Below are 16,469 nucleotides of genomic sequence, written 5' to 3' on the forward strand. Positions count from 1 at the left end.
GCCCTTGACTACAATCTCACCTGATGGTAAGTGATGATGCAATCTAAGATAGAAGCGGACTAACTTGTTAGGAGGAGGACGAAAATTCATAATCCTTTCGGTCTCTACACGGCATCGTACCGGAAGGCTAAAAACCTTGGCGGTACGTTTTTGCCGGTAGGGTGGTGGTGTACTAGCCATGGCCAAAGCCTCCCACCAGCCAGACCTGGATCAATTAAGAAAATCTCAATATGCCAATCCGCATTGGGCTAGCATGATGGACTATTGGCCTAACCCCTCACATTCTGAGAGGAGACTCGAGCTCAGCAGTGAGTTGAATATAGGTTGATCAAAAAATTAACAAAAGATTTCTATGAATTGGTATGTTCGTCTTTTTTTAAATCGTTTATGCCCGATAGCATATACTATAAGATATACTAAATAGGTACGACCTGAAATTGACCCTGACAAAAGGCCGGACGAAAGACTTGATAATTATTACGATAATTCAGTACAAGTAGGAGCGGATCAGGTAAAACCCAGTGAATCATGTAAAGCAATGTACTCCGCGCTAGAATGTATAACTGGTCTTATTTTAACTCACTAGGTATAATATTTAACATTATAAAATATTGCTAATGCTAATTGATCAAAATTGAGATACATACAGGGTGTTCCGTAGATATTACGACAAAGAACCTGCTGTAGAGTATACACTTCTCAAAATTTTTTGGTGACGGAACCTTGGAACTCTTGGAAGGCGAAATACCTGACGGAACCCTATAATATAACAATTGTTTTTGTAATCATCATTATCATTATCAGCCGATGGACGTCCACTGCTGGATATAAGCTTCTTGCATGGACCTCCAAGCACAACGGTCTCGAGCCGCCAGCATCCAGCAGTTGCCTGCAACCCACTTGATGTCTTCGATCCCACTAGTGGGGTGTCGACCAACACTGCGCTTTCCGGTGCGGAGTCGCCATTGCAGCACCTTGGGACCCCGACGTCCATCGGCTCTTCGAACTATGTGGCCTGCCCATTGCCACTTCAGCTTCGCGACTCGCTGAGCTATGTCAGTGACTTTGGTACTTCTGCGAATCTCAAATCAAATCTACGAAGTTACTTTAATTTTTTCGAAATAATATTTATTCTCTCCCAAGAAATGCAACACTACTAAGGGTAATAATGGCGTATTACTGACGTTTTCAATGCAGTAGTCGATTTGACGTTTGCTGTCAATTGTCATGTCATAGTTGCTTTAGGGGCGCCATCTTGATAGACCACAAAAATTTGGGTTTTAATTTCATTTATTTTATATTAGTTAGTTAGATTTATTAACTTTAATAAAATCCTTGTATTTCTTAAATTTTAATACAAGAGGGATACAAGAGTGGACTTGAAATGGACCATCTCTTTTCTTTTTTATTTTTTTTAACACTTATTTTTTAATTGTTAATGCTACACTTTATGCATGATGTGGCTACCTTTAAGTAAACTTATATGTGTTTCAATACCCTAGTTATTAAGTTTTTTTATTCTGTATACATATAATTTTGTTGGTGGCCCAAATAATAAATAAATTGGTGGATAACAAACGCATCCATAGCAATGTAGCGTCTCTGGTGGAGAAGCACCCTTATTGTTTCATTGCCGAAGATAATAATAAATGGATATGGATAACAGACATCATGTTTGAGAAATTTGCAGATAGTTTCATTAAAGCTATCGCCAGGTCATAAGTTGAAATGATTTGTGACAATTCGATCGTGTTGCGTTGTGTATAAACGTATCATTAGTTCATTATTTAATTAATTTTGTATTTTTAGTTTCATTAAATAAACTGATAATATAATAAAGTTATTAAGTGTAACTTAATTTTGTGTAAAAAAATGATTCCTTTGACATTTTTATTTTTGTGTTTGCTGTGGTGTCCATTCTGCGTGTGCCGTAGATTAGGTAGGATTTATAGTTTTTAGGGTTCTGTGCCTGTAAAAATAAAACTTTAACCCAAGCCGTATTAATAATAAAGATTCAGTATTTTCAGACACTCTCTCGTGGTTCTTTTAGAAACGGCTTTAATGAGCCATTTTCCTGTAAAGGTGTTGAAAAAATCCGCTAAAAACAGCACCGGGTTTAGGTATAAATAGACATAATGACCGTCAAATTATAGTAAGCGACATTTTTATTATATTATGTGTCAATTTTAATACAAGTAACATTTACAAAAGGTAAAATTTTAAAATTAGTTTACTAACGATAACGAACCGATAATGTACCCGACTGTACTAACATCTTTATCGTAAGTACAAGAATGTTATATTTTTACACTTTTTCCTGGGAACATTTAAAAGGTCCATAGATAGCTGGCATGTTTTCAATACTCCATTGACAACAACGGTAAACGTAAGTCGATAGAATAAATAAATATTGTGAAGAATTATAATGGAATTAACGGAAGATGACGCACCTGAAGCGAAAAGGTAGATTGTTATACAAAGGGCTTAAAAGACCCATTATATACGAGGTATTTTTAGGCTAAATAGAAACCGAAACCGAGAACGGCGGAACCGATTTCGCTAATTCTTTCTTAAGAATATTCCTTAAAGTATGAAGATGGTTCTTCATCATCATACTTTAAGGAATATTCTAAAGAAAGAATTAGCGAAATCGGTTACGCCGTTCTCGAGATTTGCGCTTAGAAAGATTTAAAATGTATATACCATACATTAAAGTTCTACATACGCAACGAAAATGCGAATGAAGTCAAAGAGATTTTAGAGCGATGATTTTTTTATGATTTTAAACGTAGGATGAGGCGATGGTATGATGAATTTGAGAGAGATGGAGTTCCTTTACATGACGAATTTCGTGAAGGGTTTCCAACTGCCGTCAACGAAAATAATGCGGCTAATTGAAGAAAACCCGAGGATTACCTATGAAACAATTCGGTTACTATTGGGGATTGGTATGAGCCAAATTCAAAAAAATGTACACGAAGAATTGAAAGTTCGGAAACTTTGTTGTCGTTGGATCCCTCATGAACTGACAGCGGAGCAAAAGTGAAGTGAAAATGCGTTTTTGAAGTGAAGCTTCTTTATGCGCATGAGGGTAAAATTTTTACAGATGTAACGTCACGCCGGTTGCAACGGAAGTGTCGAAAAAGAGAGAGAGAGACCGATTGAGAGAGAGTAAGACAGGGCGAACGTAGCATGAAGCAACTAGCCGTGAAGCCGTGGGAGCAAGCAAGTGGGAAAGATTGAGAGAAAAAGTGAGACAGAGCGAACGTCGTATCACGCACAGTGCTATGGAGTGAGAGGTGGGAGAGAGCTATAGTGAGAAAGATTGAACGAAAGAGAGAATACGAGGTATCGATAAATAATACACGCCATATTGGTTGTGTATTCGTTTACTAGTTAATTATTATATTGTAATGACTATGAAATTCCTAACCTATTTTCCTTTTTCCCTTCCTCTTAGTCTCGGAAATGTGATGATGACGATTTTGATGATGATAGTGACATATTATTTTACATAGTTTTGATGATGTTTTCAGGACAATCGTGCATAATTCCAATGGGAAATAAGACCGAGTCGGGCATTTGCGAGGAAATCTATAATTGTCCTTACGCGAATGCATTGACCAACAAAGAGCAGAGGAAACCCAAGGTAATACTCAAACATCAAATCACGCTGTCTTTATTTAATGACAAGTTAGTAGACTACGGAGTACGGAACTCTAACTCTCAGTGGAACAATATTTGTTCGATAAATAACAGATTATATAAGCATATAATATAGTAACAAAAAAATTTATAACAAACACAACCGACTTCAAAATCACAAAAATGTTTGTACTAAGCTAAAAAGGGAAAAATAACATCGTATGTGCTGCCTTTTGCGGCCTTATTGTGTATCCTAGTGTACCATTCAAACAATGAGTCACTACTTTAGTGATAACATGTTATAAGTGTAAAATAATATTAAACATTTTGATTATAAAGCCACGGAGCGATTCTTATGCTTGTAACACTTATTTTTTTTTATTACGTACGATCAATGAAACCAAATTTTAAAATACTACTTTAATCTTTACTCGTATTTACTCCCCGTTTACCCTTACGAAATATGTATATTCTAAATCTTCTTTGTTTGTGTTGACAGTCACGACCCATCTAGATGTAAAGTTCTTATCAATATTAACTAATCAAGCCCAATCACAAGATAGCTACTGTAAACCGTTGGGGGACTTCCTTAGCTGTATTTCGTCTCCATTACCAGACCCCTAAAGACAACAACACAACTAGTTGTAAAGTTTTCACCAATACAAATTAATCAAGCCCAATCACAAGATAAATACTGTAAACCGTTGAGGAGTTCCCTGAAAAGTCCCTCGTTTCCATCACCAGACCCCTAATGACAGCTACAACACACCTAGATGTAAAGTTCTCATCAATACAAATTAATCAAGCCTAATCACAATATATCTACTGTAAACCTTTGAGGAGTCCCCAAAAAGTCCCTCGTCTCCACCACCAGACCCCTAAAGAGAATCACATTTCATCTAGGTGTAAAGTTCTCACTGATACAAATTAATTAAGTTCAAACACAAGGTAAATGCTGTAAATCGATGAGAAGTTCCCTCGTCTGTGCTTCGGCTCCTTCTTCAAATCAACACCAGACCTTCCTTAAATAGTAGTGCTTTAAAATACTTACTGAAAACATTAAAAAAACATACTAGTTGTCACTATAATATTCGAACGTTCCCTTCGATTTTTCCAGGATTCCACCATCAAATCCTAACATGATTACAATGGGACTAAATGCAAACCCTATCAAACAAAAAAAAATTCAAATCGTTTCAGGCGCCTTCGAGTAATCGGTGAACATACATAAATAAAAGATTCCGACGAATTGACTCCTCCTTTTTTAAGTCGGTTAAAAATTGTTTACTATAAGATTTCTATTTCTTGATAATATTCGTAAATAATGCTTTAATAAAATGTTGAATCCGGTTTCGTTTATTGACATTGTGTAAAATACCTAAATTGTTTGGGTGTAGCCACACTTGTACATATGTATTCTGTGGTTTAGAATACTCGTCCGTCTTTGATGTTTGTTAAGAAACCTTTGTTGTTACTTGTTTCAGATGTGCTGGTTTAATGATGACATCCGTATAGTGTGCTGCCCCCTAAAAGACAAGTTACACACATTGGGGCTCTTTGGGAAGATGTACGAGTCCAGTAGCGAGGGGGTCAAGCGCTCTACTAACACGGTACGACCATAGATATAGCTGGCGTGTTCTACCACACGGGGGTCCACGGCACATAGACATATCTCGTAATTTTTCGTAGTTTAGCCACCCTCGGCCTGCCTCGCGGGTCACGCAGCCAGTGGTGAGGTTGCTGGCTCCGTGAACTTCAGCGCCGCCTGCAACTAAAGGTGGGAGACTGTACATCCTATTAAATTGCGTATCGGTATTTTGTTGCTTATGACCACATGTATGGAATCAAGCGGATTCTCAGGGCGTGATGGAGCGAGCTATGCTTGCTTCATATCTCTGCGTGATGAACTCAGAAATTTGGAGATCTGTAGAAGATCCAAAGTCACTGATGTCAAACAGGGCCGGCCCGTCCATACGGCGAACGGAGCAGTCGCTCCAGGCGCCAAATCCTAGAGAGCGCCTAAATAATAATTCTAGTCAATTGCGCCTGATTTTCAATTGGTCACCCCTGAGTATGGTCAAGATCTTCGGGTTCCATTCTTACTTTACACTCATAATTTGGTAAATTATCTACATATTATTAGGAGAGGCGCTATAATTGGATCTCGCTCCATTTTAAAATTTACTTCGGGCTGGCGCTGGATGTACACTAGAAAACGCAGAGTTGGTAGATCTCCCACCAGGTGGACTGACGATATCAAGCGAGTTGCAGGGATTAGCTGCAGGGTTCAGGATCGTGATGTTTAAATGATAAATATTAAAAAAATTACACGTTAACCTTCTCTCCTCTCCATATTTCGTCGGTTGAAACTCGTAGCCCATACGGCCGGCAGATGATCCCTCAAAATTTCATAGAGCGGTTGATAAACTCTACGCCTAATCGTCTCAGAGCTGTGGTAGGTGCACATAGAGGCAACACGCGTTATTAAATTAAACCTTTATTTGATAAAATTTTTTATTAAAAAATCAATTGCCTTTATCAAGGCTCATACCCGACTTGTTAGGTGTAGCTCCATGTTTTGTGGTATTCTGAATTCAAATTTTAAAAAAGTACTATCGAAAAGATGGTAAAATGTATCAGGTTTAAAACTGCATCAATAGTTTTTGTTCAATCTAGCAATCATATTTCGGTAGGGGCTATCGAAACCTAAACTCTAAGGTAAGCCAATAGATGTGTCCAGAAGTTTATTTCGAATTCAAGTTGCCAGCTTGTCACTGGGGGCGGGGGCATTGCTAGTGTAACGCTATAATGAGATGGCTCGTTGTCGTAGATGAAGATGAAGAAGGTGAAGAAGGCGAAGAGCCTGGAACCCCAGAGCAAGAGAGGCATTAGAGCGTGCCCTCCGTCTTGCCACGTAGTGCCTGTCCTAGCCCAGCGACTGAGACAGACACTACAGAGCACCGAACAGCCTTACAATAGCTAAGTTAGTAAGTTGAATAGGAACTCACCCCAGCGGGTTTCCCTAGGTTTCGAGCCCAGAAGGCCAACACCAACCAAAGTTAAATATTTAATTGGCACTCGTATCGTCACAACTTTCGGCACCTGACGCAGGTATTAGAATGCCTCGTACCTTATGTGCGGTCGGTTAGCGTCGCTCCTCCCGAGTGCAGCCGAAGTAAACCATTCGTGCGAAATCGTATTTACAGCTGTGCGCGAGTGCGTTTAGTTATGATGTAGGTATCTATCTAGCGCGTGGATCCGTAGGCTCAGTGCAAACAACTGTCATATTTAAGTTATAGCGTTACACTAGGCCAGGATGTATTCCCGTAGGGCAGGTCGAAGGCGACGTGCCCACGATCGCCGCCTACCACCCTAATGAGGAGCTCCGGGTGGTGGATTGAGAAATCTACCGTCCGACAAGATATGAGATTGGAAGGCGCATCTTGTTGCCTTGGTAAGCAACAGACGGAGCAAGGGGATGTTTAGATCCCCAGTGTAGGGTCTGCCTCGGCGGACGCCCCTGTCTGAGTTGCGGAAGATTATTTTTTGTTCCCGGAACTCAGGCGTTTTCTTTTCCAGAATTTAGCTGGGTTTTAGTGGGTATTCTGGCTGACTCGCAGCCGGTGAGTCCCACATACTCCCTCGGAAATGGTGCCATCCTATGCCACTATTTCCGAGGGAGATGCGTAAAAGCATTTCCCAGCGTGAAAAAAAAAAAGGCCAGAATGTATTCAGTACTCACCCATACATGATGTTGTTGATTGTAGATTTGTCGTTACGACGGCACGCTGCAGAAGTGCTGTCCCGCCCCGCGCGCCGCGCCACCGCCGTCCGAGCATGGCTGCCCATCGCTGGACACACCCGAAGCGCCCCCAGACTTCACCATCGCTCAACGGATCGCTTGGAATAGTATGTGATAACAAATACTTTCTCACTACTCTTGCAAAAACACTGCCATATTACCACTCCACAGCGGGGCTAAATAAGCATTTCAGTCTCTAGGGGCTAAAGTAATTTTGTTTTTTTTTTTGTCTGTTACGATTACTAGCCTACTGTAAAGCGAAAAAGGTTTAATTCGTAAATAGTTTCATACTAAAATAATTACCTCTATCATACGAAGGAGGTTTTAAAATTTATTCGTAAATAGAATCATCACACTCGTGGGTACGAGACTCAGAGTACATATTATTATGTAAGGACCTGATTTTTTGATAAAAATTTGAAATTGGAACGAAATAGAGCGAGCGTTCTTGTCTGTGGAATGCGTAATTTTTTTTCATTTGATTTTTATTGAATTGCGAGGTGAATCTGCAAAAAGTATTTTAACATTGAATACTGTACATAATTATTTTATTTTCTCGCAATCGTAGTGAAAAGTATAGCGTAACACGCGGGGCTAAGCTCATTATAAACAAAAAAAAAAGAGTGAGGAACCTTCTCACAATACTCGCCGTCTCAAGAATCACTTACATCTTCTGTATCTGACTCTTGATCCAACAGTGAAAAGTGAAAGCTTCTTAAGGTGTTCTTAAGCTTTTCGTTATAAGACCATTGACTGAAACAACTATCGGAACAATAGTTGACTCAACATTCCACATGGCGGTAATCTCGTGTGCGAGGTTCAAGTATTTTGATACTTTTTCCTTTTCGGCTTTAACCAGATTATCGTCATGTGGAACTGTAATATCAACAATTATTGCACGACGCACTGACCGATCGACTAGCACTATATCAGGTCTATTAGCAACAATATACCTGTCAGTGATAATGGTTCGGTCCCAGTAGAGCAACGCTATTAGGTTAGTATTATTATAGAAAAATATAGATTACAGTATCTCTTCAGAGTGCATGGAGTATCAGCGGTACGTCGAACCTTGCGTGGCGGGGAAGAGTCCGTATACTGGAAGAGTAGACAAACACCGTTTGATCAGAGTCAAGCGCTGCTTCATCGAACGTCCGCAAAACCGGTACAGGATAAGCGGCGGTGAGGACGCAAATTACAAGGAGTTCCCGCATATGGTAAGGTTTATAGCCAATGGTAGAGCCGCCATTATTACTATTTATTCAATAGCGAGCACTTAAAACGCACCATACACACCACTTGAGCTTATGATTGCAATGTTCGCAAGCAAGTGGAACGGGAAAGACTGCAGTCGTAAATGGGATGATTAGGAACTAAGTGGAACGCAGCATAGAGATAACAGCGTGATTGGCGTTTGTAGTGACGTGATATATAACGTCACCGCAAGCGCCAATCACAAACCGATGCCTTGTAGCGAATGACGTCACAGTTTATGATTGGCGTTTGCGGTGACGTGATAAAAATACAATTTTGTTTGATAAATTACGAGATTATTTTCACAAATAAAAATGTGATTAGAGTTTCTAGGCATCTAAGCTGCCTATATGCAAAAAATCTTTTTAGTTTCGTACAGCAAGCGAGTAGCCTATTGACTATGCCCTTTTTCTCCGAAACTACTGTATCTAAACATTAAAAAAATACAGGTATTAGCTTTTTACTTGAATGACTAGACACGGGCATAAGTTAGTTATTTCTGCATATCGTCTCCAAAGAGTAAAACAATTTTTTGTAGGTTTGGGTGTACTATTCTATAACAAGATCCCCAAGACTGTGATGGACCTGCCAATGCATAGCTTTAAGCAATGTGTTAAAAAACATTTACTTAGTCGAGGTTACTACAACATTGATGAGTTCCTTAAAGGTAAAAGCGCTTGGAGGCCATTGGATCAGCTTCCACCTTCACACAAAAAGTAAAACTATAAGAAATTGTAATGTTATCATCAATTGTAAATTATAATACTGTATGACTTTTTCAAAAGAGCAACTGTTGAGTTTCTTGCCGGTATCTTCTCAGCAGAACCTGCCTTCCGAACCGGTGGTAGAATCTTTACAAATAGTCAACTGACGTGTCAAAAGTGCTTGTAAACTGAGCCTACTTGAAATTAATGATTTTTGATTTTGATTTTTGATTTTTGAATAGTATACTTTTTTAAATAACTTGTTATACATCAAGTCGTTTGTTCGTAGGCTGTGCTGGGGCACTACAACTACACAGCGTTCACAGTGGAGTGGGGGGCAGGAGGCTCCCTCATCAACGAGCAGTTCATCCTCACCGCTGCACATGTGCTCTATGATCCTAGGTGAGTGCTGAACAGTAACTTGTTGTGACAGGCTGTGCTGGGGACTACAACTACACAGCGTTCACAGTGGAGTGGGGGGCAGGAGGCTCCCTCATCAACGAGCAGTTCATCCTCACCGCTGCACATGTGCTCTATGACCCTAGGTGAGTGCTGAACAGTAACTTGTTGTGACAGGCTGTGCTGGGGACTACAACTACACAGCGTTCACAGTGGAGTGGGGGGCAGGAGGCTCCCTCATCAACGAGCAGTTCATCCTCACCGCTGCACATGTGCTCTATGACCCTAGGTGAGTGCTGAACAGTAACTTGTTGTGACAGGCTGTGCTGGGGACTACAACTACACAGCGTTCACAGTGGAGTGGGGGGCAGGAGGCTCCCTCATCAACGAGCAGTTCATCCTCACCGCTGCACATGTGCTCTATGACCCTAGGTGAGTGCTGAACAGTAACTTGTTGTGACAGGCTGTGCTGGGGACTACAACTACACAGCGTTCACAGTGGAGTGGGGGGCAGGAGGCTCCCTCATCAACGAGCAGTTCATCCTCACCGCTGCACATGTGTTCTATGACCCTAGGTGAGTGCTGGCCCTGCACCAGAAAGCGCAGTGTTGGTTGACCCCCACTGCTCCACCAGGTGGACTGAAGACATCAATCGAGTCGCAGGTATTCGCTGGATATGGCTCAGGATCATGATGTTCTGCAGTAGACGTCCATAGGCTGACATGATGATGATAATGATGATGATGGGAAATAATGTTTAAAAGTATGCCTCTCTAACAGAGAGTTACATATTTGTACCTTTAGCCGGAGACCCTTGGGCCATGGAGTCGCAGTGCCAAAAAATATTACCGAATAATTTTACCGCGGCTAGTTGCCTCGACTGGTGACAGAAGGGCTGGCTCATTTTTTGCGCAAAGGATCAGCCTGACTGTCCAGCGCGGAAATGCAGCCAGTATTCTTGCCACCATTCCACGTGGGTATGATTTGTATAGTTATTAGGATAAGTTAGCTTAAGTCCCTTATTGTATTCTTTCTCAATAAAAAAAAAATGTTTAAAAGTAATGTTCATGAGGTGAAGTTCATGTTTAAGTTCGCTCACGTGTTCTCTCCCCCAGTCGCCCGCTGCGGTATGCGCTGCTGGGCACGTTGAACAACACGGACTTCCGCAACGGCAGCCTCTACTCCGTCGTGCGCACCGTCCCGCACCCGCTCTACGACTTCTATAAGCAGAAGAACGACATCGCACTCCTGCAGTTGGACAGGCCGTATGTATCTGCGATATATCAACGTATTATGATATGCTTCGGCTACCATCCTACCGCCAAAGACGTACCGCCAAGCGATTTAGCGTTTCGATACTATGTCGTGTATATCTTCAATGTACAGAATTTGTCTTGTTACAGTTTTATTATAAGTATAGATAGATACAACCGACTTTTGGAGAACCATCCCACTGTTCACTCCATACAAGTTCTGACCTGAGGCTGGCCATTTTAAAAGTAATTATTTTTTAATAATAAATACAACTGACTTCAAAAACATAAAAGTACCCACGAAACTAAAAAGCGTGGGTGCTAGTAAATCGTTATGCTAGTACTTTGCTCGACGCTTTGTGTTACATAAGTCCACTATGAGCTACAAACTAGAACTTGTTTCTAAATGTCGCAGAGTGCTGATGTCGGAGTTCATCCGACCGATCTGCCTGTTCGTGCCCAGCTTCCGGACAGAGGATGGGCAGCGCACCGTCGCCGGGTGGGGCGCCACTGGCAAGAGCCCCGGGATGTCGCAGATGCTACAGATGGTCAGGGTCACGTGTTGTCATACTATACACACACGCACAGAGAGTGGCGAGCCCCGGGATGTGAGGGCCCTGTATCAAAATTTGTTGGAGCGCCAAATAGACGAGCGGCAAATCCCTAAAAATGTCATAAGTTTTTGATTTGAAAGTTTTTTTTACTTTTGTCATTCCTGCAGTTTTTTTCCGGAAGCACCACCACTCCACCACCAGTTTAAGTAATATTGTAGATTACTTTTTACAAATTTTTGCTTTAAGACATAAGGGGCCCCTGTAGTGCAAGGGTCCCGTATCATTAATACGGCGGTAGGACGCCCCTGTTTAATACGCTCAACGTAGACCCCAATAAGGGCTTATACATGGTGGACTCTACAGTCCCCTATATTACGTATGGCACGTTCGAGTAATTCCAAAAATACTTGTTGACAGTAATTTTATTTTCCAGACCGACAACCTGTACATAACCGACCACACAGAGTGTTTGAAGCTGAAATCAAACTCAAAATTCAATTTCACCTCCAAATTCCACATATGCGCCAAAAGTCCCGCCTTAAATAAATCGGATTCTTGCCAAGTAAGTTACACTTTTTTAAGCGGCTTTCAAAAAAGTGGTGGTTCGGGTTTATGTGTCATTATCATCATCATTTCAATTCGAACCAGTAGTTGCTGAGATTAATGCGGAAACAAACAAACAAACTCTGTAAATATTAGTATAAATGTCAGAGCCTGGACGCGTTGGTTTACAATGTCGACATTTGACTGGGTTTTACCGTGAACCAGTAAGGGTCAATTTCGGGTCATATTATTCTTTCTTATCATTATAAGTAGTGGAATTTTTATTATTTAATGTAATTTCATTCCATTTATAACCGACTTCAAAAAAGTACTCATCATCATCATATCAGCCGATGGACGTCCACTGCAGGACATAGGCCTTTTGTAGGGACTTCCAAACATTACGATACCTGCATCCAGCAGTGGGGGGTTGACAAACTATGTGCCCCGCCCATTGCCACTTCAGCTTCGCGACTCGTTGAGTTATGTCGGTGATTTTGGTTTTTCTGCGGATCTCCTCATTTCTGATTCGATCACGGAGAGATTCTCCTAACATAGCTCGTTCATTAGAATAGTATAGCAAACAGTTTGACGGCCTCCGTGGCGCAGTGGAATGCGCGGTGGATTTACAAGACGGAGGTCCTGGGTTCGATCCCCGGCTGGGCCGATTGAGATTTTCTTAATTGGTCCAGGTCTGGCTGGTGGGAGGCTTTGGCCGTGACTAGTTACCACCCTACCAGCAAAGTCGTACCGCCAAGCGATTTAGCGTTCCGGTACGATGCCGTGTAGAAACCGAAAGGGGTGTGGATTTTCATCCTACTCCTAACAAGTTAGCCCGCTTCCATCTTAGACTGCATTATCACTTACCATCAGGTGAGATTGTACTCAAGGGCTAACTTGCAAAGAATAAAAAAAAAACTTCTAGCCTAGCTTCGTACTATCTTGACTCATGACGACACGAGCCGACCGATTAAATAACTCACTCGCGCCGACAAACTACTGGCGTTTAATAAATAAACGTCAGTAGTTTTTTGAAACTAAAATTAAGGGACAGAGTTAAAAACGAAGTCATCAGGAAAAGAACCCAAGCTAAAGATGCTGCTCGACATGTTCTCCGCCTAACATGGAAATGGGCAGGCCACATACAAAGAACATCAGACGATAGATGGTCCCAAATTGTTACAAACTGGTACCCACGAGACTCAAAACGCAAACGGGGTAACCATTAAGAAGGTGGAGTGATGATATAGTCAGGGTTGCAGGTAAAACATGGCAACGAACAGCCAGAGACAGAATACAATGGCTACAATTGGACGATTTCACTGCTATATGCAGTCCTTACAAAAAAGAATAATAAAATGAAAAATTAACATTACTAACATAATATAAAAAATTAGATAATATCAACTAACCCACTAACAATCTATAAAACTTGTAAACCTTTATAATAATTTTCAAAAAAATGTCTGTAATTGTAAGGAAATAAAGCTATTTTTATTTATTTATTATTTATTTTAGTTTGTCGGCGCGAGTCAGTTTTTATTATCTTTCAAAAAGCCAATTCAAAATTATCTATTGTCACAAGTCCGCAATCAATAAAGATAACTTTTTCCTTATTTTCTTATTTCCAATATGCTGTGGTCAGGGCGACAGCGGCGGGCCCCTGATGATACTGAACAGCACGTTCTGCTCGTACGTGGTGGAGGGCGTAGTGTCCTTCGGCGCCGGCAACTGCGCGCTCGGCGCCGCCGCCGTCTACACGCGCGTGGACGGCTACCTCGACTGGCTCGTAAGGAACGTGTGGCCCGATGACTGGAATACAGCGAAAGGACAACCAGTCATGTACATTTGAAGAAGAATAAGAAGAAATACTTTATTGCACATAAAAGTACAATTATAAATTAAAACAATAATAAATAAATAAATAAATATACTTAAACAATACACATCACTATCTGGCCCCAAAGTAAGCATACAGAGTAGCTTGTGTTATGGGTGCTAAGATAGTTGATATTATAATATTAATATACATTTATATACTACATATAAATACTTATATAATGTATAAATACACACAGACACTGGAAAACACCCATGCTCATCACACAAATATTTTCCAGTTGTGGGAATCGAACCCACGGCCGTCCTTCTATAATTGGTCTGAGATTTTTCACTATCACCCACCCATATCCCGTATAAGACGCGTATTTGGTTGGGTCCCTGCGAAATAAGCGCGCAGCACGTCGGTACGATATGGATACAATTCGAAGCGCAAGCGAGACGCCGAATTATGACTTTCACGTGAGTGAAAAGCACGGAGCGATTGACGCGCGACGCAAATTTTATGACGTGAGCGCCAAAACCATTTTTACCTAATTGCAAGTAAATTAAACAACATAACGAAAAACAAAATGGCCATATTCAAGATATATACCTGATTTTCTATACAAAACAAAAATTTAAGAAAATAAGTTTGCTTTTCCTGAGATTGATTGCAAAATGTGAGCAAAACATGTATTTTTCAAAAAAATAAAATATCAGGATCCTAACTTTTCCAGAATCTGAGATCCAGAACCATTTGTAACCACCAAATTACATATTGCACACTCTTAAGCGTGATCGTCTTAAGCGGATTCTACTGTAGTGTGTTATGAAGCACGACTAAAACTCGGATACCACGTCGGAATATGCCCGACTAGTTTCGAGCCCTTACGTGTACTGCTCAATAAATCCGTTTCAAAATAAAAGTTTTTATATTTTTTCTATATTTTTCTTTTTTTACTGTTATTCTTTTTCAAGTTCGCCCTTGATGGTAATCTCACCTGGTAAGTGACGATGCAGTGTAAGATGTAAGCGGGCTAAGTTGTTAGGAGGGGGATGAAAATCCACACCCCTTTATTTTTCCACGATCTACTTGTTGGTCCACTGGATAATCTATATAGCTTCGGACATTATAAGATATTATGGGGACCTTTATTATTACATTTTTATCCCGGATTTATAGGTTAAGTCACGGTCTTATTTATTTTAAATATTATTTTGTGAAGAAGTGTGTACACTTCATTGGGGCCCCTTGTCTAATTTTGTTACAAGGCCCCTTAAAGGCACGCTACGCCACTGTCACACCAGTGCCATATTGCCTGCCTCGGAACGCACAAAGACGTCAGACCCGGTGTTTAACATTTAACATTCTGATTTTTTGCTTTCACACGTAAGGATCCTTTTTTAAAGGATCATTATTAAGGACCCTGGCTGATGCATTTTAAGAAGTAGAAAGAAATATCACGTGTCTCAAACGGTGAAGAAAAACATCTTGAGGAAACCTGCATACCAGAGAATTTTCTTAATTCTCTGCGTGTGTGATCCAATCTGCCAACGTGGCAAACGTGGTGGACTAAAGCGTCTCATTCTGAGAGGAGACTTGTGCTCAACAGTGAGCCGAATATGGGTTGTTTATGATGATAATGAAACATGGTCCAAAATTGTATGGAGCCTAGAATCAGTCATTGTACCCTGGCGGAAATAAAAGAAAATATTTTAAACTATTTTCTATTATACATATCTACGAATTTACTTTAATTATCATATTCATATATTCATATAACTATAGTATTCATTATCTATCAGGATATGTAACACTATTACGGTAATAATGACGAAAAAGCTCGGGTTTTTGAGTTATATCAAAATTTTTATTTATTTAGTTAGATTTATTCACTTTAATAAAGCTTATTAAAATCCTTGTATTTTTTAAATTCTAATGATACAGGGTACAAGAGTGGATCTGAAAGGGACCATCTTCTTTACCTGGTTTCATACCGATTGGGGAGTTTTCTAAATAAAATAATGATGTATTGATTTAAGAATAGAATATATTTTTATTTCTCCACACACAAATAAACAGATTATACAAAAATGTATCTGGTCGTGGACAAAAAAGGTATCCACCTCAGCACGATGCCACAGCGAGCTGGGGCGCTGGTTTTCAATTTACAATTCGGTACAAGTACTTCCTACTACTACTTTTTGCCTGGACAATTTAACTTTTTGTCATCCACTCGCAGCACAATCAATTAATTAATTTACTTAGTTAATAAATTAATTGATTCTCACATTTTTTTAAATCTTTTATTTAGTGGTGGCTGTTAATTCAAACTTCCATAGATCAATTTCCATAAATCTAATTACAATCTTTGTCGAGTTTGGATAGAAATTTAGCAGGGGGTCCACCGAAACCAGTTAAATTTGAAAGTGGTCTAAGATAAGATAAATAAAAGCTTATAAAATCATTAGAAGGCGTTTATTAAAGGAGTCT

The 16,469-nt window shown here is 40.2% G+C and overlaps 1 protein-coding gene across 1 annotated transcript; it reads left to right on the plus strand.

Annotated features, from left to right (window-relative positions):
- The first annotated feature begins 14 nt into the window (after positions 1 to 14).
- LOC112045705 (phenoloxidase-activating factor 3) lies at positions 15 to 14,901 on the plus strand. Its single transcript, XM_052889501.1, has 9 exons — positions 15 to 3,649; positions 5,130 to 5,255; positions 7,413 to 7,554; positions 8,489 to 8,664; positions 9,695 to 9,807; positions 10,920 to 11,069; positions 11,473 to 11,605; positions 12,045 to 12,173; positions 13,800 to 14,901. The coding sequence occupies exons 1-9, from the start codon at positions 3,524 to 3,526 to the stop codon at positions 14,004 to 14,006; spliced, it is 1,302 nt and encodes a 433-aa protein (XP_052745461.1). The 5' UTR covers positions 15 to 3,523; the 3' UTR covers positions 14,007 to 14,901.
- Positions 14,902 to 16,469: the final 1,568 nt, after the last annotated feature.

Source organism: Bicyclus anynana, chromosome 26 (genome assembly GCF_947172395.1).
Source record: "Bicyclus anynana chromosome 26, ilBicAnyn1.1, whole genome shotgun sequence".
NCBI classification, from domain to species: Eukaryota; Metazoa; Arthropoda; class Insecta; order Lepidoptera; family Nymphalidae; genus Bicyclus; species Bicyclus anynana.

What these genes read in the sequence shown, in the direction of transcription:
- LOC112045705 (XM_052889501.1), top strand. Translation starts at nt 3,524, where the DNA reads ATGATGTTTTCAGGACAATCGTGCATAATTCCAATGGGAAATAAGACC. An exon ending in CTCCTGCAGTTGGACAGGCC is followed by an intron (nt 11,070 to 11,472) that starts GTATGTATCTGC and finishes TAAATGTCGCAG; the next exon opens with AGTGCTGATGTCGGAGTTCA. An exon ending in ATAAATCGGATTCTTGCCAA is followed by an intron (nt 12,174 to 13,799) that starts GTAAGTTACACT and finishes TGCTGTGGTCAG; the next exon opens with GGCGACAGCGGCGGGCCCCT.